At 44.2% G+C, this 23,402-nt stretch overlaps 1 protein-coding gene across 1 annotated transcript in view; it reads left to right on the top strand.

Moving 5' to 3' along the window:
- The window catches only part of LOC122929257 (chromaffin granule amine transporter-like), a 285,527-nt gene that overhangs the window by 250,475 nt on the left and 11,650 nt on the right, over window positions 1-23,402 (top strand). Inside the window, exon 14 of the mRNA XM_044282773.1 lies at window positions 9,674-9,807. Coding sequence (XP_044138708.1) covers window positions 9,674-9,807 — 134 coding nt within the window. The remainder of the gene's footprint in view (window positions 1-9,673; window positions 9,808-23,402) is intronic.

The following is a 23,402-nucleotide window of genomic DNA, read 5'->3' as shown; positions in this document are numbered from 1 at the left end:
ACATCCTCTCTGGTGTTCCTGTTCTTACATCTCTACAGAAGTTAAGTGTTGCGTTTGTTTGTATTTGTTATATTCCCTGTTGTTGTATATGGGTCTGAGACAGAGACTTCCGTTCGTCCATCTTGGGAGGAATGGGTTGTCTCTGGTCCTATACTTATTCCAGGGCCTAATCAGGTCCTAGGTATCCTGCTTATGAATATTCCTACCTTCAAGGTCAATTCATATTGATAGGTAGTCAGGGCCCGGATTAGGGTTGTCTAGGAGGTGACCTGTTTCTTACCTAGTTTCCAGGCCCAGTTACTGTTCCCCTTATCTCCTATCTTCAGTGTGGAGTTCCCCCCCCCACTGATCGTGACATTATCCCTTCCAGACAGATTTTCTGGGGGAAGTGACAATTTCATTCGGTTAAGGGAATCGTGTAAATTGTACTTTAAGCTGCATCCATATTCTTCTGGGATGAGTGTGGGTATGATCATTTCTTTGCTCAAGGATGATGCACAGTCTTGGGCTTTTTCTCTGCCGACCAGATCACCGTCCCTCCAGTCAGTAGATTAATGTTTTAGAGCCTTGGGTCTTATTTATGATAACCCAAATCGGATCTCTAAGGCTGAGACCAAGTTAAGTGGTTTACGGCAGGGAGAACGCTCCACAGAGATCTATTGCTCTGAATTTAGGAGATGGGCTACAGATACGGAGTGGAATGATCCTGCTCTCCGTAGCCAGTTCGGTCAGGGTCTATCTGAGAGGCTGCAGGACGAGTTGGCCTTTCATGAAAAACCTGACTCATTGGAAGCAGCCATGTCCCTTGCTGTACGTCTGGATAGACTTCTGAGGGAGAGATCTAAGGGTTCTCACTCTCAGGACGTACTGTCAAATAAGTTGTCAGCTAGTGATGGACGAACATCGGCCGGGATGGTTCGTGAACGCGATCGCGATCAAATGTTTGCGAAGCGCAAGTTTTCGGTGGGCCCCATTCACTTTAATGGCAGGCGAACCTGAAAAACCTTCAGCTCATATTTGCAGCCACCAAATACTTAGTAGAAGTGTACAAATAGCCTCACAACATGGACAGTGACATACTAGAGGGGAATCAATGAAAAAATTCCAACAAAAAAATATGTATCTTAATCAGGGGACATTTTTATGCGTCTTAAAGGGAAATTCTCTGAAATGTGCCCTGTTGGAGCCTAGAAAAATTGTATTTTAGGCCACGGGAGAACGGGCCTTAAAAATTATGCATTCACCTGACATAAAATGAATTCTGATTATGTAGATCGAGGTACATTATGCGGTCAATGGATACAATTTTTACTGTAGGCCACTGGACTACAGGCCCCAAACATTAGGCATTTACCAGACAGAAAAGATCAAGTGATTATTTGGTCGGAGCTATATTACACGGTCAATGGATATCAATTTTACGGCAGGCCAATACAAATACAGGTCAAATACATATGTTTAAAATAACTTAAAATATAAAATTGGATTAAAAACATGGCTAACTAAATCCCCCATCTTAAAAAAAACCCTAATAATAATAGTTGAAATTTGATAACACGTGGTTGTCACTGGTGTTGAATTCCTCCGAGGCCGCAACAATTATTCATTCACAGTACACAAAATAACAAGTAAGTATGTGGCTGGAGGTCTATTAGACAGTCATTGGATATTAATTTTCCAGCAGGCCAGTGTACTACAGGTACCACAAATTATGCATTCAGCGTACATAAAAGAACAAGTAAGTATGTGGCTGGAGGTAGATTACACGGTCATTGGATATCAATTTTATAGCAGGCCAGTGTACTATAGGCCTCAAAAATTATGCATTCAGCGTACATAAAAGAACAAGTAAGTATGTGGCTGGAGGTAGATTACACGGTCATTGGATATCAATTTTACAGCAGGCCAGTTTGCTACAGGCCCCAAAAATTATGCATTCAGTGTACATAAAAGAACAAGTAAGTATGTGTCTGTAGGTAGATTACACGGTCATTGGATATCAATTTTCCCGCAGGCCAGTTTGCTACAGGCCCCAAAAATTATGCATTCAGTGTACATAAAAGAACAAGTATGTGGCTGGAGGTACATTACAAGGTCATTGGATATCAATTTTCCAGCAAGCCAGTGTACTACAGGCCCCAAAAATTGTGCATTAAGCGTACATAAAAGAACAAGTAAGTATCTGGCTAGAGCTCTATTAGACGGTCAATAAATATCAATTTTACTGAAGGCCAGTACAAAAAGAGTTCAAATACATACTTTATATTTAAAAGAACTAAAAATATAAAATTGGATTAAAAACGTGGCTAACAAAATCCACCCTCTTGAAAAAAAAACTAATGATAATAGTTGAAACACGTGGTCGTCACAGGTGTTGAACTCCTCCGAGGCCTAAAACATTAGGCATTCAAAGGACAGAAAAGGCCTTTTATGCCGCTGCATTTACCTACGACAGGGATCAATATTTGTTCTGGGTGGTGGGGGATATTTGTGGGCCGTCATGAGGAAATTCCATTAAACGTGGTCGTCACAGGTGTTGAATTCCTCTGAGATCCATGCATCATTCATTTTTAGAAATGTGAGGTAGTCCACACTGTCATGAGCTAAGCAAGTGCACTTATCGGTGACGGTCCCCCCTGCTGCGCTGAACGTCCTTTCGGACAGGACACTGGACGAGGGGCAAGCCAAGAGTTCCATGGCAAATTGTGCCAGCTCTGGCCACAGGTCAAGCCTGCACACCCAGTAGTCCAGGTGTTCCTCGCTTCTCAAAAGCATCCACATCGGCCGTTAACCCAAAGTAGTCGGACACCTTTTGGTCTAGGCGTTCCATGAGGCTGGATCCAGAGGGCGGCTGTCGATGGGTTGGTTGCAAGAATGAGCTCATATCCGAAGTGACCAACACATATTCAAACCTCCCTCTTCTTGCATGTGCTGTTGTATTGGTACCCGCAACTGTTTCTCTGTGAGTGGAAATGCAGAATGCAGCATTTCTCAAAGCAAGGCCTGAAATTGCTGCATTCTGACAGCCCTCTGTGATGCTGGTAACATGTCCGCCATTTAGTTTTTGTACCGGAGGGTCTAAGTACATTGCCACCCAGTACTGGTCCTTGCCATTTGTGCTTTTTATACGGGGGCCCCTCTTCAAACATTGGAGCATGAAGGCCCTCATTTGCACTAAACTGGAAGCGGTGGAGTGGCCTAATTCCTTCTCATTGTCCAGAATAATGTCGTCCTCGGTCTACTACCCCCAGCCACGGACAGCACCAGGGATCCCAGAAAATTTAAAGCATGCTGTTATTGTTCCTCCTTTGGCCCAGCCACCATTCTCCTCTGACTCCTCTTCAAACTCCTGTTTACTTTTTTCAGATGGAGTAGCCCCCCTGGGAATTCATCCAGCATTGAGACTTCCTCATCTTGCTGTTCCTGCTCCTCGATGGTTTGATAAATGACACAACGCAATGCACACTCCAGAAAGACAGCGTAAGGTACGATGTCAATGATGGCGACCTGGCTGCGACTGAACAGTTTGGTGATCTCATCAAATGGCCGCAGAAGTCTGCATTCGTCGCGCGTGAGCAGCCACTGGTGCGGTGGAGAAAAAAACAATCTCTCCAGAACCTGTCCTGCTGCAGACTTCGTACAGGTAGTCGTTAACTGTACGTTTCTGCTGGAGCATATACTATCAAGCATATACAAGGTGGAGTTCCATCGCGTTGGGCAGTCAAAAATCTGACGTCTGATGGGCAGGTGGTGTTGCCGCTGAACGTCAGCAAGGCAAGCCATGGCCAGGTAAGATCTTCTAAAATAGCAAGACATTTTCCTGGATTGAAGCAAGACATCCTGGACCCCGGGGTATTTGGCAACAAATCGCTGCACGACTAAGTTCGGGATGTGGGGATGTGTGTCATGCACGGCACGTGTGTGTCACCACCAGACATCTGAGAAGCTCTGACAGATGCCTTTCAGAACCTCCTTCCTTTGTTTTGCTTTCAGTTCCTCATCTCGTTAGCCTCTCTCAGCTGTCATGTAGTTGGACTGATTGCATCCCTTTAAATTCCTCCCCATAGTGCATTAGTGTGCGGTTTATACAACTTCCTGGAGTGTGTGTGAATGCTGATCCTATTTCCCAGTCTTCTACAAGATAAGTGTTGTGCATTCTTTTGTGTTTTTCTGTTTGCTGGATCCCAGGTGACCCTGACTCCCTCCGTGTCTAGTGTAGGGAGCCGGTGGTCGTGTTCCCTCACTATTATAGGGTGTTCAGGTGTTATACAGTCGAGGTACGAGGATATGCGATCATCTACCATTGGGATTTTTGCGTAGGCTGAGCAGTTAGGGAGAGTTACAGGTCTGATGCAGGGGTCTCCCTTTTTGTTCCTTAGTTTTGGATCCAGTGAGTCATATATTCATTTTGTGTTGTCTTGTTTCCTGTACACCTTCCGTGACATTATAAACCGCCAAAACCGTCTCAAGCATGGATCCGGTTTCACTTTTGACTGAACGCTTGCAGGGTCTTTCATTGGAGGTAGCAGATCTCCGTAAGACTCTTTCTCAGTTTCAAGTGACTGGTTCAGCTTGCGTTCATGGAGTTTGTTCTGAGCCTAAGATCTCGCTCCCGGATACGTTCTCCGGGGGTAGTGAGAATTTTGTGCGTTTTAGAGAGGCTTGCAAACTCCATTTTCGCCTTCTTCTCCATTCCTCTGGTGATGAGGAGCGGAGGGTGGGGATCATTATATCGCTGCTCAGGGATAACGCTCAGTCCTGGGCCTTTTCGCTGTCGGTGGGGGCACGGCCCCTCCGTTCAGTGGATGAATTCTTTTTAGCCGTGGGTCAGATATATGATGATCCGGATCGTATTGCTCTGGCTGAGTCTAGACTACAAAAGAAAAACCTCTCTGTCTAGTCTAAACAGAACACATCACTTGATATCATCCAATCTATAAGCAAAAAAATTCAAGTGGAAGGGGTATATATATCAAAATATCACTTTATTCTCAAATAATAATTACGGGAAAAGACAGGATGGAAAACAGTATTCAGAGAGCCATAGGGACGTACACAAAAATGGAATCATGTACAATCATGCAATTAAGCATGGATAATCCACAGGTGCAGATAATATTGGCACATGGATGATCGGAATCCTGTGTACTAGCATATGGGAAGTAGCAACCGAGTGAGTAAGCAGCCCACCATAAGACTGCATCCCATATTACAATAACAAGGGGACTACCGATCATACATGAACTTCACATCAGCAAGGAAAACATAATAGTATATACACTTGCAAGGATTCAGTATGGGTAATATAATAAATAGGATCACTAAGTATCACTATAAAACCCCCCCACAACTAGTATTGTGGATCTAGTGTGGATGCCAGCTGGAACCAAAACGTGAGTACGCCCTGTGATATACTACTAAGCGAAAACTGTACCTGAGGACATGGTGACCATGATTGTGAGCCCCTAGAGCGCAAACCTCGACGCGCGTTTCGCCTGAGCGGCTTCGTCAGGACGAAGCCGCTCAGGCGAAACGCGCGTCGAGGTTTGCGCTCTAGGGGCTCACAATCATGGTCACCATGTCCTCAGGTACAGTTTTCGCGTAGTAGTATAGCACAGGGCGTACTCACGTTTTGGTTCCAGCTGGCATCCACACTAGATCCACAATACTAGTTGTGGGGGGGTTTTATAGTGATACTTAGTGATCCTATTTATTATATTACCCATACTGAATCCTTGCAAGTGTATATACTATTATGTTTTCCTTGCTGATGTGAAGTTCATGTATGATCGGTAGTCCCCTTGTTATTGTAATATGGGATGCAGTCTTATGGTGGGCTGCTTACTCACTCGGTTGCTACTTCCCATATGCTAGTACACAGGATTCCGATCATCCATGTGCCAATATTATCTGCACCTGTGGATTATCCATGCTTAATTGCATGATTGTACATGATTCCATTTTTGTGTACGTCCCTATGGCTCTCTGAATACTGTTTTCCATCCTGTCTTTTCCCGTAATTATTATTTGAGAATAAAGTGATATTTTGATATATATACCCCTTCCACTTGAATTTTTTTGCTTATAGAATGAGTCTAGACTACGTCTGTTATGCCAGGGTAAACAATCCGCAGAGATATACTGCTCAGAATTTCGGAGATGGGCAGCTGATACTGGTTGGAATGATGCTGCACTCCGAAGTCAATTTTGCCATGGTCTTTCAGAGGGATTGAAAGATGCATTTGCCTTTCATGAGAGGCCTACCTCCTTGGACTCTGCCATGTCTCGGGCCGTTCGTATTGACAGGCGTCTTAGAGAGAGAGGAGAGATCACTCCTTCCTGTCATACTCAATCCCAGGACAGTGCGGCGGTCTCATTCAGTGCACAGGGGTCTCAGTCGCTGTCAATCCCTTCTGAGCAGGAGCCCATGCAGCTGGGTTTGATTGCCTCTAACAATACAAGATTCAGCCCTCATGGGAAGGTTTGAATCTGTTGTGGAGGTATAAATCATTTGGCAAATGTTTGTCCCTCTAGGAGATTCAGGCAGTTTTTTGAGAGTAATAAAGAAACAAAAAGAAAAAAATCCTTTAAAAATGTTCCATCTGTTACCATTGGCAGGGTTGATGCGGAAATTGAAGGTTTTCCGTTTGCTTGTAGTTCCCGTTTTGTCCTACCTGCCAGGGTGGCGCTAGAGAGCAAGAACATTTTTTGTGAGATTTTTGTAGATAGTGGAGCAGCTGTCAATCTCATTGATAATCAATTTGCTATAACTCATGGTTTCTAGGTATGCACTTTGGGAAAGGATATACCTGTTTTTGCTATTGATTCCGCTCCACTTTCTCAGAAATCGTTAAAGGGCATTGTTCACAATATCCGTTTGATTGTGAGTGATGCTCATGTTGAGGATGTGTCATGTTTCGTCCTTAGCGGGTTGCCTACTCCTCTAGTGTTGGGGCTACCCTGGCTCACTAAACATAACCCCACCATTGATTGGCAAGCGAGGCAAATAAATGGTTGGAGTGACTTTTGCAGAGAGAATTGCCTCACGACATCTGTTTCTGAGGTTTCTACTAAGACTGTACCATCTTTTCTCTCTGAATTTTCGGATGTCTTCTCTGAGAGTGGTGTTCAGGACTTGCCCCCGCACAGGGAGTACGATTGCCCTATTAATCTCACTCCAGGCGCCAAGCTGCCTAAATCTCGTTTATACAATCTCTCCCAACCTGAAAGGGTTGCTATGCGTGCTTATATCTCTGAGAGTCTGAGAAAGGGACACATACGACCCTCGAAGTCACCTGTTGCCGCTGGTTTTTTCTTTGTTAAGAAAAAAGATGGTTCTTTAAGACCATGTCTGGATTTCAGGGAGCTGAACAGTATCACTATTCGTGACCCTTATCCGCTTCCTTTGATCCCAGACCTGTTTAACCAGATTGTTGGGGCTAAAGTTTTTTCCAAGTTGAATCTAAGAGGGGCATACAACCTGGTCAGGGTCAAAGAAGGAGACAAATGGAAGACGGCCTTCAATACCCCTGAGGGCCATTTTGAGAATTTGGTTATGCCTTTTGGTTTGATGAATGCTCCAGCCGTCTTTCAGCATTTTGTGAACAGCATTTTTTATCATTTAATGGGGAAATTTGTATTAGTGTATCTGGATGACATTTTGATTTTTTCTCCTGATTTCAAAACTCATAGGAAACACTTATGTCAGGTCTTGCTCATCCTGCGGGAGAATAAATTGTACGTTAAACTGGAGAAATGTGTGTTTGCGGTTCCAGAAATTCAATTTCTGGGGTTTCTTCTCTCCGCTTCTGGTTTTCGCATGGACCCCATGAACGCGCTGTGCTTGAGTGGAAGCTTCCTGAGAATCAGAAGGCGCTGATGCGTTTTTTGGGCTTTGCCAATTATTATAGGAAGTTTATTTTGAATTATTCCTCTGTTGTTAAACCACTCACTGATATGACCAGAAAGGGGGTAGATTTTTTCCTCCTGGTCGGTAGAGGCGTGTAAGGCCTTTTCTAATATCAAGGAGAGTTTTGCTTCCGCTCCCATCTTGGTGCCACCTGATATTTCTCTACCCTTCATAGTTGAGGTTGATGCTTCTGAGGTGGGTGTGGGTGCGGTCTTGTCTCAGGGTCCCTCTTCTGCCAAATGGTGACCGTGTGCCTTTTTCTCAAAGAAACTCTTCCTCCGCAGAGAGAAATTACGATGTGGGAGATAGGGAGTTGTTGGCCATCAAATTGGCTTTTGAGGAATGGCGCCATTGGCTAGAGGGAGCCAGACACCCTATTACCGTGTTTACTGACCATAAGAATCTGGCCTACTTCGAGTCAGCCAAGCGTCTGAACCCGAGACAGGCCAGATTGTCTTTGTTCTTTTCCAGGTTTAATTTTGCTGTCACGTTCCGCCCTGGGGTTAAGAATGTGAAGGCGGATGCCCTGTCACGTTGTTTTCCGGGAGGTGGGAATTTTGAAGACCCGGGTCCCATTTTGGCTGAAGGTGTGGTGGTCTCTGCTCTTTATCCTGAATTAGAGGCAGAGGTTCAGGTAGCCCAGTCAGAGGTTCTTGATCTTTGTCCTCCTGGGAGGTTGTTTGTGCCTCTCGCTTTAAGACACAAGATTTTTAAGGAACACCACAATACTGTCCTTGCTGGGCACCCGGGGGCATAAGCCACAGTGGATCTCATCGCTCGGAGATTCTGGTGGCAAGCGCGGCCATCAGGTCCTCTCCTTCCCTTACCCATTCCTTCCCGTCCTTGGACACATCTGTCCATGGACTTCATTACGGACACATTCTGGTGGTGGTAGACCGTTTTAGCAAAATGGTGCATTTCATCCCTTTTCCTGGCTTGCCCATCGCTAAGACGCTGGCGCAGGCATTTATTAATCACATTGTCAAATTGCATGGTATTCCTTCAGACATAGTCTCTGATAGGGGCACGCAGTTTGTTTCCAGATTCTGGAAGGCTTTCTGTTCTCGCTTGGGGGTTCGGTTGTCATTCTCTTCTGCTTTCCACCCGCAGTCGAATGGCCAGACAGAGCGCGTCAATCAGAATCTGGAGACATATCTGCGCTGTTTTGTGGTGGAGAATCAAGAGGATTGGTGTTCTTTTTTGTCTCTTGCTGAGTTTGCTTTAAATAACCGTTGTCAGGAGTCCTCTGATAAGTCACCATTTTTTGGTGCATATGGGTTTCATCCGCAGTTTGGGACATTCTCTGGAGAGGGGTCTTCTGGTTTACCTGATGAGGACAGATTCTCCTCGTCTTTGTCATCTATTTGGCAAAAGATTCAGGATAATCTAAAGAGCACGAGTGAGAGATATAAGCGCCATGTAGAATTAAGGCAGTTCTGAAGGCAAAAGGGGGTCCAACACCGTATTAGTATGGTGTTCCTAATAATTCTTTAGGTGAGTGTATATCATTTATATAACAGGACAGTTCTCCTGTCTGTATATCAGAGTATAGGATGTAGTCTGCGGTGTATATATATATATATATATAATTTATATCATAGGACTGTTCTCTGGTCTGTATATCAGTGTATAGGACACAGTCTCCGGTGTATATATATCATTTATATAATAGGACTGTTCTTTGTAAATTTGTATGTAGGACACAGTCTCTGCAGTATATGTTGTGCTCATATTCTCTACAAGAAATCTAATCTGTTATTTCAGGACCTCTGTGTGGTGGCGCGATTGCAGAAGCAATTGGATTCCCCTGGTTAATGATCATCAGTGGATCACTGTGCATTATCTACTGTCCTCTGTGTTTCTTGCTTAGAAACCCACCAGCCAAAGAAGAGAAAATGGTCAGTAATTAGCTTTTTTAATTAATAAAACAAAGTCAATTTTGTGTTTGAAAGTAAATGGAAAGGATTTTTCCTGGTCCCTCTCAGTCCTTAGGGAAATCCATCACTGGCACAACCATGACCTGCCTCAGCTTCCTGCGTGTCTAGAGGGGCTAGGAAGTTGAAATGCAATGCCCCAGGGAACCACTACAAGGGGTTATTTTGATGCTACTGATTTAGGCCTCATGTACATGACCCTATCCATTTTGTGGTCTGTAAATCGCAGATCCACAAAACATAAATCCTAGCAGTGTGCATGCCACTAATTTTATTTTTTCAAAATTCTGCAGAAATGTCCTATCATTGTCCTCAGAACAACAGGGCCATGGAACGGGCATATGGATGCAGATAGCACATGGTGTGCTGTCCGCATGTTTTGCACCCCATTGAAATAAATAGATGAGAATTAGTTTTCTGTCCACTATGTATATGTGATAGGAGTGTTTGGGCAACAGATTTAGGAATTCAGCTGTTATAGGAAGCCGCCGTGCACACAGGAGCTCTGGCATTGCAGTGGTAGTGCTAGGTATTGCAGCCCAGCTCACCAATAAAAAGAGTAAAGTGAGGCGGCACTGCCTAAACTTCAGAGTATCAAATATATAGGCAATCCTGCGATACATACGAATAGTTCTTGCGGTGCTCTGCCAATAAATAGTCCTTAATAATTCTCAAATATAGAGTGTATAAGCAAGGCGGCACTCACCATTTGTAGAATAAGAATCCTTTATTTGTTCAAACAGACATATACATACATGGCAGGGGCAGACAAACTGCCACGCAGTCAAAGGTGACGGCCGTTGCTTCTTCTGGCCACTGATGTAGTCACGTCCCATAGGTGCTCATTTTATATGCTGTCCTGCACCATTATTATGGAAATCAAAGAAACTGATGTAATCGCAATGCAGCATATATACTAGTCTGTATATCTAATGTTTAAAAACAAGCAACAGTAATCAACAGATCGCTAGAGCAAATTTTAACAACTTTCTAGAGAAAATCACTGAGGTCATTTTTATCATTAAAGCCCAATGGACCCAAAGCTCTTGTTGGAATGATCCATCTCACCTCTTTTTGTAGCAGCAGGAGGTGCCTATCACCACCTTGTGGAGGGGGGGGTACATATTCAATATCTGAAAAGCTTAAACAGTCTGTGTTACCTCTGTCTGTTTGCCTTACATGATTTATCAATCTCGGGCATTCTTTTCCAGATTTAACGGAGTTCAAATGTTCTCTAAATCTTTCATAGATACATCTAATGGTTTTACCCACATAAAATCAACCACATTGATTGACACATTACCAGATATACAATGTACATGCTTTTACAAGTTCTGAAACTAATAACTTTGTGGTAAATACCCCCAAAATGCAGGATTTAGTTTTGAGCATTGTACCTACAGAATGCACAGTTTCCACATTTGAAGTCTCCTTTTGGTCTCATATCTTGTAACCAATTTTTGTTCTTCTTTTCTACATATCTACTCCCACCAGCATGTCTTTTATAGTATGGCTTCATGTGAATGTTACGACCGGTCTATTTTTGCTGTAATCTTCCAGGCTAGTATCTATTTTCAAGATATCTGTCACAAACAGACAGCTGAGAAGCTCTGACAGAAGCCTTTCAGAACCTCCTCCTTGAGTTTTCTTTGTTGTGGTGTTCAGTTCCTCATCTCGTTAGCCTCTCTCAGCTGTCATGTAGTTGGACTGATTGCTTACCTTTAAATTCCTCCCCATAATGCATTACTGGGCTGCTTATACTTCTTCCTGGAGTGTGTGTGCATGCTGATCCTATTTCCCAGTCTGCTACTAAGTTAAGTGCTGTACATTTATCTGTCATTTTCTGTTTGCTGGATCCCAGGTGACCCTGACTCCCTCCGTGTCTGGTGTAGGGAGTCGGTGGTCGTGTCCCCTCACTATTGTAGGGTGTTCAGGTGTTATATAGTCGAGGCACGTGGATATGCAACCATCCACCTTTGGGATTTTTGCATAGGCTGAGCAGCCAGGGAAAGTGACAGGTCTTGTGCAGGGGTCTCCCTTTTGGTTCCTTAGCTTTGGATCCAGTGAGTCATATATGCATGTTGCATTGTCTTGTTTTCTGTACACCGTCCGTGACATTATATGCATGTTGCATTGTCTTGTTTCCTGTACACCGTCCGTGACATTATAAGCCGCCAAAACCGTCTCAAGCATGGATCCGGTTTCACTTTTGGCTGAACGCTTCCAGGGTCTTTCATTGGAGGTAGCTGATCTCCGTAAGACTTTTTCTCAGCTTCAAGTGACCGGTTCAGCTTGCGTTCATGGAGTTTGTTCTGAGCCTAAGATCTCGCTCCCGGATACGTTCTCCGGGGGTAGTGAGAATTTTGTGCGTTTTAGAGAGGCTTGCAAACTCCATTTTCACCTTCTTCCCCATTCCTCTGGTGATGAGGAATGGAGGGTGGGGATCATTATATCGCTGCTCAGGGGTAGGACTCAGTCTTGGGCCTTTTCGCTGCTGGAGGGGGCACGGCCTCTCCGTTCAGTGGATGAATTCTTTTTAGCCCTGGGTCAGATATATGATGATCCGGATCGTGTTTCTCTGGCTAAGTCTAGACTACGTCTATTATGCCAGGGTAAACAATCTGCAGAGATATACTGCTCAGAATTTCGGAGATGGCCAGCTGATACTGGTTGGAATGATGCTGCACTCCGAAGTCAATTTTGCCGTGGTCTTTCAGAGGGATTGAAAGATGCATTTGCCTTTCATGAGAGGCCTATTTCCTTGGACTCTGCTATGTCTTAGGCCGTTCGTATTGACAGGCGTCTTAGAGAGAGAGAAGAGATATCTCCTTCCTGTCATACTCAGTCCCAGGACAGTGCAGCGGTCTCATTCTGTGCGCAGGGGTCTCGGTCGCTGTCAGCCCCTTCTGAGCAGGAGCCCATGCAGCTGGGGTTGATTGCTTCTGACAATAGAAGATTCAGCTCGCATGGGAGGGTTTGTTTTTGTTGTGGAGGTATAAATCATTTGGCAAATGTTTGTCCCTCTAGGAGATTCAGTCAGTCGGGTTGAGGCGGAAATTGAAGGTTTTCCGTTTGCTTGTAGTTCCCGTTTTGTCCTGCCTGCTAGGGTGGTGCTAGAGAGCAAGAGCATTTTTTGTGAGATTTTTGTGGATAGTGGAGCAGCTGTCAATCTCATTGATAATCAATTTGCAATAATTCATGGTTTCCAGGTGCGCACTTTGGGAAAGGATATTCCTGTTTTTGCTATTGATTCCGCTCCACTTTCTCAGACATCATTAAAGGGCATATTCACAATATCCGTTTAATTGTGAGCGATGCTCATGTTGAGGATGTGTCATGTTTCGTCCTTAGCGGTTTGCCTACTCCTCTAGTGTTGGGGCTACCCTGGCTCACTAAACATAACCCCACCATTGATTGGCAAGCGAGGCAAATAAATGGTTGGAGTGACTTTTGCAGAGATAATTGCCTCACGGCATCTGTTTCTGAGGTTGCTACTAAGACTGTACCATCTTTTCTCTCAGAATTTTCGGATGTCTTCTCTGAGAGTGGAGTTCAGGATTTGCCCCCGCACAGGGAGTACGATTGCCCTATTAATCTCATCCCAGGCGCCAAGCTGCCTAAATCTCGTTTATACAATCTTTCCCAACCTGAGAGGATCGCTATGCATGTTTATATCTCTGAGAGTCTGAGAAGAGGACACATACGACCCTCGAAGTCACCTGTTGCCGCTGGTTTTTTCTTTGTTAAGAAAAAAGATGGTTCTTTAAGACCATGTCTGGATTTCAGGGAGCTAAACAGTATCACAATTTGTGACCCTTATCCGCTTCCTCTGATCCCGGACCTGTTTAACCAGGTTGTTGGGGCTAAAGTCTTTTCCAAATTAGATCTAAGAGGGGCATACAACCTGGTCAGGGTCAGAGAAGGAGACGAATGGAAGACGGCCTCCAATACCCCTGAGGGCCATTTTGAGAATTTGGTTATGCCTTTTGGTTTGATGAATGCCCCAGCCGTTTTTCAGCATTTCATGAACAGCATTTTTTATCATTTAATGGGAAAAATTTGTATTAGTGTATCTGGATGACATTTTGATTTTTTCTCCTGATTTCAAGACTCATAAGGAACATTTACGTCAGGTCTTGCTCATCCTGCGGGAGAATAAATTATATGCGAAACTGGAAAAATGTGTGTTTGCGGTTCCAGAAATTCAATTTCTGGGGTTTCTTCTCTCCGCTTCTGTTTTTTGCATGGACCCCGAGATGGTCCGCGCTGTGGTTCAGTGTGAGCTTCCTGAGAATCAGAAGGCGCTGATGCGTTTTTTGGGCTTTGCCAATTATTACAGGAAGTTTATTTTGAATTATTCCTCTATTGTTAAACCACTCACTGATATGACCAGAAAGGGGGTAGATTTTTCTTCTTGGTCAGTAGAGGCGCGTAAGGCTTTTTCTAATATCAAGGAGAGTTTTGCTTCCGCTCCCATCTTGGTGCAACCTGATATTTCTTTACCCTTCATAGTTGAGGTTGATGCTTCTGAGGTGGGTGTGGGGGCGGTCTTGTCTCAGGGTTCCTCTCCTGCCAAATGGCGACCGTGTGCCTTTTTCTCGAAAAAACTCTCCTCCGCAGAGAGAAATTACGATGTGGGAGATAGGGAATTGTTGGCCATCAAGTTGGCTTTTGAGGAATGGCGCCATTGGCTAGAGGGAGCCAGACACCCTATTACCGTATTTACTGACCATAAAAATCTGGCCTACTTGGAGTCAGCCAAGCCTCTGAACCCGAGACAGGCCAGATGGTCTTTGTTCTTTTCTAGGTTTAATTTTGTTGTCACGTTCCGCCCTGGAGTTAAGAATGTGAAGGCAGATGCCCTGTCACATTGTTTTCCAGGAGGTGGGAATTTTGAAGACCCGGGTCCCATTTTGGCTGAAGGTGTGGTGGTCTCTGCTCTTTTTTCTGAATTGGAGGCAGAGGTGCAGGCAGCCTAGTCAGAGGCTCCTGATCTTTGTCCTCCTGGGAGGTTGTTTGTGCCTCTCGCTTTAAGACACAAGATTTTTAAGGAACACCACGATACGGTCCTTGCTGGGCACCCGGGGGCAAGAGCCACACTGGATCTCATCGCTCGGAGATTCTGGTGGCCGGCGCTTCGTAAGTCGGTTGAGGGTTTTGTGGCAGCCTGCGAGACTTGCGCTCGTGCCAAAGTCCCTCATTCACGGCCATCAGGTCCTCTCCTTCCCTTACCCATTCCTTCCCGTCCTTGGACACATCTGTCCATGGACTTCATAACGGACCTGCCTCGTTCCTCGGGGAAGACTGTGATTCTGGTGGTGGTGGACCGTTTTAGCAAAATGGTGCATTTCATCCCTTTTCCTGGTTTGCCCAATGCTAAGACGCTGGCGCAGGCATTTATTGATCACATTATCAAATTGCACGGTATTCCTTCAGACATAGTCTCTGATAGGGGCACGCAGTTTGTTTCCAGATTCTGGAAGGCTTTCTGTTCTCGCTTGGGGGTTCGGTTGTCATTCTCTTCTGCTTTCCACCCGCAGTCGAATGGCCAGACAGAACGCGTCAATCAGAATCTGGAGACATATCTGCGCTGTTTTGTGGCGGAGAATCAAGAGGATTGGTGTTCTTTTTTGTCCCTTGCTGAGTTTGCTTTAAATAACCGTCGTCAGGAGTCCTCTGATAAGTCACCATTTTTTGGTGCATATGGGTTTCATCCGCAGTTTGGGACTTTCTCGGGAGAGGGGTCTTCTGGTTTACCTGATGAGGACAGATTCTCCTCATCTTTGTCATCTATTTGGCAAAAGAGTCAGGATAATCTAAAGAGCATGAGTGAGAGATATAAGCGTGTGGCAGATAAGAGACGTGTGCTTGGTCCGGACCTGAATGTTTGTGATCTGGTGTGGTTGTCTACCAAGAATATCAAATTGAAGGTTCCCTCCTGCAAGTTGGGTCCTAGGTTTATTGGGCCTTACAAAATCCTGTCTGTCATCAATCCTGTTGCCTACCGTCTTGATCTTCCTCAGACTTGGAAGATCCATAATGTTTTTCATAAGTCCTTATTGAAACCTTATGTTCAACCCATTGTACCCTCGCCTTTGCCTCCTCCTCCGATTATGGTTGATGGGAATCTTGAATTTCATGTCTCTAGGATTGTGGATTCTCGTCTTGTCCGCGGTTCTCTTCAGTACCTTGTTCATTGGGAGGGTTATGGTCCTGAGGAGAGGATGTGGGTCCCAGTTATGGACATTAAGGCCGCTCGTCTCATCAGGGCTTTTCATAGGTCCCATCCTGAGAAGGTGGGCTCTGAGTGTCCGGAGTCCACTCGTAGAGGGAGGAGTACTGTCACAACCAGACAGCTGAGAAGCTCTGACAGAAACCTTTCAGAACCTCCTCCTTGAGTTTTCTTTGTTCAGTTCCTCATCTCGTTAGCCTCTCTCAGCTGTCATGTAGTTGGACTGATTGCTTCCCTTTAAATTTCTCCCCATAATGCATTACTGGGCGGCTTATACTTCTTCCTGGAGTGTGTGTGCATGCTGATCCTATTTCCAAGTCTGCTACTAAGTTAAGTGCTGTACATTTATCTGTCATTTTCTGTTTGCTGGATCCCAGGTGACCCTGACTCCCTCCGTGTCTGGTGTAGGGAGCCGGTGGTTGTGTCCCCTCACTATTGTAGGGTGTTCAGGTGTTATATAGTCGAGGCACGTGGATATGCAACCATCCACCTTTGGGATTTTTGCATAGGCTGAGCAGCCAGGGAAAGTGCCAGGTCTTGTGCAGGGGTCTCCCCTTTGGTTCCTTAGCTTTGGATCCAGTGAGTTATATATGCATGTTGCATTGTCTTGTTTCCTGTACACCGTCCGTGACATTATATGCATGTTGCATTGTCTTGTTTCCTGTACACCGTCCGTTACAATATCCCAATTCCTCTGTATAATTTTACGCATATTTTCTGACATCGGGCAATATCTAAAAGAAAAGACAAATCTCTTTTGATCTCTCTTATTATTCTCTTTTATTTTATTATTCCCCTTTAATAGATCTTACTGGGAAATTTTTCCAGCTTTTTCTATAGCTAATTCAAGGGCTTTAATCGGATAACCAACAATCTTTCCTTTATTCTAAAGTTTGCATTTCGTAACCCATTTTAGTGCTATTTATTCTTCTTAACCTGACATATTGGCCATAAGGAAGAGATTTTTTTACACTCATAGGATGAAAGCTGTCGTGGTGCAGTAAGGAGTTGATTTCCGTGGTCTTGTGATCACCCTCGGCGACCAACTCATAGCCCCTCAACACGACATCAACATCAAGCTTTGGTTGCCATAATTACCGGTGAACTTCATATTCATATTGTTCTCCTAATTTAAATAGGTTACAAACTCAGCACATTGTGATTCAATTCCTGACCACACTACAAAAAAATGTCATCGACATACTTCAAAAATGTTTTTATGTAACACATGATTGGATTATCCACTGAAAATATAAATCTATCCTCAAACCTTGCCAAGTATATATTCGCAAATGTGCTTGACACCGGTGTCCCCATGGCCGTACCGTGTTTTTATTTGTACCACTGCTCTCAAAATGTTAATACATTGTTGGTAAGAATAAATTCTAAACCTTCTTTGATAAATTGACAAAACAAATCACTTTTTCTGGTATTGCCCAATATATCCATTACTGCCACAATCGCTGTCCTATGTGGTGTACGGGTATAGAGATTTTCTAAATCTAAGTAGACCAAACTATACTCTCTCTGTCACTGAAACTCTCAGTGCCAGCAGAAAGTCATTGGTATTTCTCACATATGCAGGGGTGTTTTTTAACACTGGTCTCAATAACGAGTCAATATATTTAGACAGAGGTTCGGTCACCGAGCCGATCCCCGCCACTATGGGGCGGCCCGGAGGTCGGCTCGGCGACTTTTGTTTCTTGGGCAAAAAATACCACAAAGGCTTAGTAAAGAATTGAGGTATTAATTTTTCAGCCATGCGGTTCAAGATAAAGTCTTTCTTCACATACTTCAGGATAAGATTTTTCAACTGATGTTCTATCTCTATTATTGGGTCACCGTGTATATTTTCGTATGTAACTTCATCTCTCAACTGGCTCAATGATTCCTCAACATAGTATTGTCTAGTCATAAGAACCACATTACCCCCCCTTGTCGGCTGGTTTCACTACCAAATCCTCTTGAGCACAAATCCATTTGAGCGCTTCTCTCTCTCTTTTACTTATATTATCACGTACACAATATATATAAGTGCACTAATTTCTTTTAAAACTTGTTGGTGGAAAATATCCACACTACCACCAGCCTCCAAGGGGGGACAAAATGTGGACCTAACACTCCCTGTGAGTTAATGTGTATCTTCATTATCAACATCTGTCAACTCCATATCTGTTAGCAACTCCAAACATAATCTTTCCTCTTCATTAAATGTATTGAAATATTAAACCCAAATGGGCCTATATTAACAGGTATTTCACCTTGTCTTCTATCACTCACTACTTGAGGTGTATTGTTAAACATCTTATGTAAATGGAGTTTGCGTACAGATTTAAACAAGTCAATCTCAAAACCCACCTTATTGAATCGCTCCTAGCCCTTTTTCAAGCACAGAGATGCAGTCTGGCGTTAGCTCATAATCAGTTAGGCTCACAACAGTACTTTTATTAAATTCCTGTCCCATGACTGGATATACTGTCTCCATGACACTTGTTTCTTCTTTCGAGTTGATTTCCTGATGTTTCCTTGCCTTCCTGCGGCTTCTTCTGGTGTTACACCTAAAGAGTTTTTCCTAGGCTCCAGGTCGGGTTGTTCATTATGGTTATTTGGACAATCTGATGTGCTTGAATCTGAATCTGTGGTCCAGTATTCATGCCTCCTGCGTCTTTGGTGTCGCTTTCTTTATTGTTTTTTTCTTTTTATTCCAATCAAACACCCTTCCTATTTCATAATCCTGTTTGTCTCTTAGGAATTTGTCTTTATTCCTTTCCTTCACTTCTGCTTGAGTTATCACCAACTTTTTATTTAGTTTTTATCAAACATTTGCATCTGGTTTTCTGTCAATCTGCTCTGTAACTCTTTCTGCATTTTTGTTAACTCCTCCTGTGTATATTTATGTTCAATTACATCATGCTTTGGGACCGTCTCTAAGATCTTTAGAGAGAAATCAGCATGCACCTGTTGCCACTTTATTTCTTTGTACACACAGAGTCCTCTTGGAGCTCTCCCACTTTCTTTATATGATTTAAGGAAGATGACTGTCCAAAATAATCTGCAAGAAAATTTAGACTAAAACCTTCAGAATCACAGGTGGATATCCATGAAGCAAACATAATAAAAAAAAAAAAAAATTTTTTATATATAAACAATAGAGCTAAGAAATGGGGGTCATTCTAGATAAAAGTGGTACAATACCGACTATAAATGAGTATAAATGAGTAATGGAAGCTCTTAGCGCACATACGTGTCAGGCCCATCTACCAGGCTTCAAGGTGGCTTCCGCAGATGGGTCCCTATCACTAAATATACTGCCTCACTTTGGACTTACTTAAGCCTACAATATTCAGGGCAGTGTAGAAACCAGCTACAAACGTACTCTGCTCAGAAGTCCCCGCTAGATGGGCGTGTCCAGTCTAAAAGGGGTGCCACCCCCAATATATTGCAAGAAAATTTAGACTAAAACCTTCAGAATCACAGGTGCATATCCATGAAGCAAACATAGTTACAAAAAACAAAATGGCTGTAACACTTTTATCTAGAATAACCCCCATTTCTTAGCTCTATTGTTTATATATATAACGGTGTGCAGCCATTTTGTTTTATGTCCAAAATAATCTGACCTTTTTGTCCGCAAGTTGCGTTATTTTTAATTGTAGAGTTTTAGTGCTCGTCTTTTTTATTACATTTCATAAAGAAAGTGTCCGCCCCTTCTCCGCCTACATTTAAACACGGCACAGGGTCCTCCGATGCCATTATGTATCTTATTTATAATATTTTACACTGAGTTTTATCTTCAGCATGCTCTGCCTCTTTCAAGATGCAGTCCATAAATCACCAATAAAAAGAGTAAAGTGAGGCGGCACTGCCTAAACTTCAGAGTTTCAAATACACAGGCAATCCTGTGATACGTGTGAATAGTTCATGTGGTGCTCTGACAATAATTAGTCCTTAATAATTCTCAAATATAGAGTGTGTAAGCAAGGCGGCACTCACCATTTGTAGAATAAGAATCCTTTATTCGTCTAAACAGACATATACATACATGGCAGGGGCGGACAAACTTCCATGTAGTCAAAGGCGACTGCTGTTTCGCGCAATTGTGCTTCTTCTGGCCACTGATGTAGTCACGTCCCACAGGTGCAAATTTTATATGCTGCCCTGCACCATTATTATGGTCATCAAAGAAACTGATTTCATCGCAATGCAGCATATAGTGTGTATGTAATGTTTAAAAACAAGCAACAGTAAAGAACAGATCGCTAGCACAAATATTAATAACTTTCTAGAGAAAAACTCTGAGGTCATTTTTATCATTTAAGCCCAATAGACCCAAAGCTCTTGTTTGAATGATCCATCTCACCTCTTTTTGTAACAGCAGGCGGTGCCTATCACCACCTTGTGGATGAGGGGGTACATATTCAATACCTGAAAAGCTTAAACAGTCTGTATTTCCTCCTTTTATTATATTCATAAAATTCAGAGTCCGAAAATACATCATATATGGATGTAGAGTGATCTACGGGTGAACTACACGGCTCAGAAGAGAAGGAGCGCCATTGGGATTTGGGACAGAGAATTTAGCTGAAATGTTTTTTGGGGGGTATGTCACATTTAGGAAGCCCCCATGGTGCCAGAACACCAATTAGGAAACTAGACCCCTCAAGGTACATAACAAGAGGTCTAGTTTCCTAAATGGTGTGCAATGTGGGGGTTTCTTGCTGTTCTGGCACCATGGGGGCTTCCTAAATGTGACATGCCCCCAAAAAACATTTCAGCAAAATTCTCTGTCCAAAATCCCAATGGCGCTCCTTCTCTTCTGAGCCGTGTAGGGGTGATGCCGTTACCATGAAATGCGGACAGTACAAGGACATCCCTCTTGTCCTTATATCTGACCACCAACAGGTTTCCACTGGTAAGGACTGGGGATAGGTACCTGGAAGGGGTGGGTAGGGAGGCCTCGTTGACTTTTCCGCACAGTCCCACAAGCGGACTTGAATCTGGCGGCGAGGGACTGGAACAAGGGGATACTAGTATAAAAGTTATCCATGTACAGGTGGTAACCCTTATCTAGCAGTGGGTGCATAAGGTCCCACACAAGTTTCCCGCTAACACCCAGAGTGGGGGGAAATTTTGGGGGTTCAATACAGGAATCTCACCCCTCGTACACACAAATCTTGTAAGTTTACCCTGAGGTACTCTGACAAAGTTTGTACAGCTTCACGCCATACCTCACCCGCTTAGTGGGAATGTACTGGCTGAAACTGAGTCTCCCCTTAAAAGCAATGAGAGACTCGTCAACAGCGACCTCCCTTCAAGGTACATAGGCCTCCAAAAATTTGACCCCAAAGTGATCGATGACAGGCCTGATTTTTGTACAGGCAGTCATAGGCAGGATCACTTCGGGGGGGACATGCAGCATTATCTGCATAATGCAGGCATTTCCGATTGGCCTCAAAATGGTAAAGTTGCATGGCCATACAGTTAAGTGGGGGGGTCTGGTAGAGGACGTCCCCACTCCAGTACTGCCTGACACAGTTTTTTTTTACTAGGCCCATGTGCAGCACGAGGCCCCAAAACGCCCTCATCTCAGCTGCACTGACCGGAGTCCAGCCACCGGACCTAGCCAAATAGGAGCCCAGGTGTTGAGCAATAAACTGTTGGGCAAACAAGTTCATTTGCTCCACCATCAGATTCACAAAGTAGTCACTGAAAAAAAAACATATTAAAAAGTCATATTCATTGAAGCCCACTGTGCGAATCTGGATTCCTGGTTGGCCAACAAAGTCAGTAATCACAGGCTCAAAATCCTCTGGGGTACTCCAGGAAGTTCACCGGTAGGAGGCTCAGGTGGACTTGAATGGTATGCCGGAAAACTAGTACGAGCCCCAGGGCTGCTCATACTAGTGTGGGCCGCAGGGTCCCTGGCATAGGGGGCTCCTGGCTCCGATTGGCGGAGTCTCAGCCACCTTGGGGGCTCATCATCATCACTAGATTATGAGGAGAAAGAGGATGACAACAGGAAAGTGGGGTCATCCTTGCTCTCACTGGGGCTCTTGGAGTCGGAGAACAGCTGGACGTATGCCTCCTCGGCTGAAAACATCTGGCAGGCCATATTCTAATGCTAAAGGGGAGTGTGTGTGTGTGTAAAACTTTATTTAGTGTGAGTGTGGGGGGGGGGGTGTTATTACGTTTACCCTACCCTAACCCATCCTAACCTAACAGAAAATATATATATAAAACTAAATTTTAAAAAAACGGCGGTACCAAGCTGATCAGCGGCTAGACACTCTTTTATGGCTAAGAGTGCCAGCCATAGTCAGCGCACCTACAAAAAGAAAAAAAAAGCGCTTGCGCCCCCCAAAATGTGAAGAGGTCAAGATGCAGCACCCCTGGGGGGGGGGGGTCGGCGGTCGCACAGATCCGGGTGCTGCACACACAAAAAAAATATATATTTTTTTCACTCTCCCTGCCTAACTAAAGCTCTCCCTAAATGTTTATATGCCAGATGGCACTTTATGGTGGCTCAGGGGCCACGTATGGCGCGGATCGCGTGGGAGGCAGAGGGACCAACACGGGGCTCCTCTCTCCTCGCTTACACGGAAGTCTGTGGACGGGGAGAGCGGAGCTCCGGGACGTTATCCCCCGTACGTCCAGGCAATCACAGGCGATCCGGAGAGGTGGCGTCACCACCACCTCACAGGATCTATGGAGGGTGATTGGTGGTGTATATTACACCACCGATCACCCTCCTATTCCGGGTCATCGGGTCACCGGAGACCCGAATAACCCGGAAACGCTGCAAACCGCAGGTATGAAATGACCTCCAGTTTGCAGCGATCTCCAATACGGGGGGGTCACAGTACCCTCCCTCCGCATTGTCACGGTGCCCTGTGTCCGTAAGAGGTTAATATAGGCCCATTTGGGTTTAATATTTCAACTAAATTTAATGAAGAGGAAAGATTATGGAGTTGACTGATGTTGATAATGAAGATACACATAAATTCACTGGGAGTGTTAGGTCCACATTTTTTCCCCCCTTGGTGGCTGGTGGTGGTGTGGATATTTTCCACCAACAAGTTTTAAAAATAAATGAGTGCACAAGGGGGGTAATGTGGTTCTTATGACTAGACAATACTATGTTGGGGAATCATTGAGACAGTTGAGAGATAAAGATACATACGAAAGTCCACACAGTGACCCAGTAATAGAGATACAACATCAATTGAAATATCTTATCCTGAAGTATGTGAAGAAAGACTTTATCTCAAACCGCATGGCTGAAAAATTAAAACCTGCATATGTGAGAAATACCAACGACTTCCTGCTG

This window comes from Bufo gargarizans, chromosome 2, assembly GCF_014858855.1.
Source record: "Bufo gargarizans isolate SCDJY-AF-19 chromosome 2, ASM1485885v1, whole genome shotgun sequence".
NCBI classification, from domain to species: Eukaryota; Metazoa; Chordata; class Amphibia; order Anura; family Bufonidae; genus Bufo; species Bufo gargarizans.
Note: the sequence above shows the minus strand (reverse complement) of the source record. Positions and strands in the feature narration are given on the sequence as shown.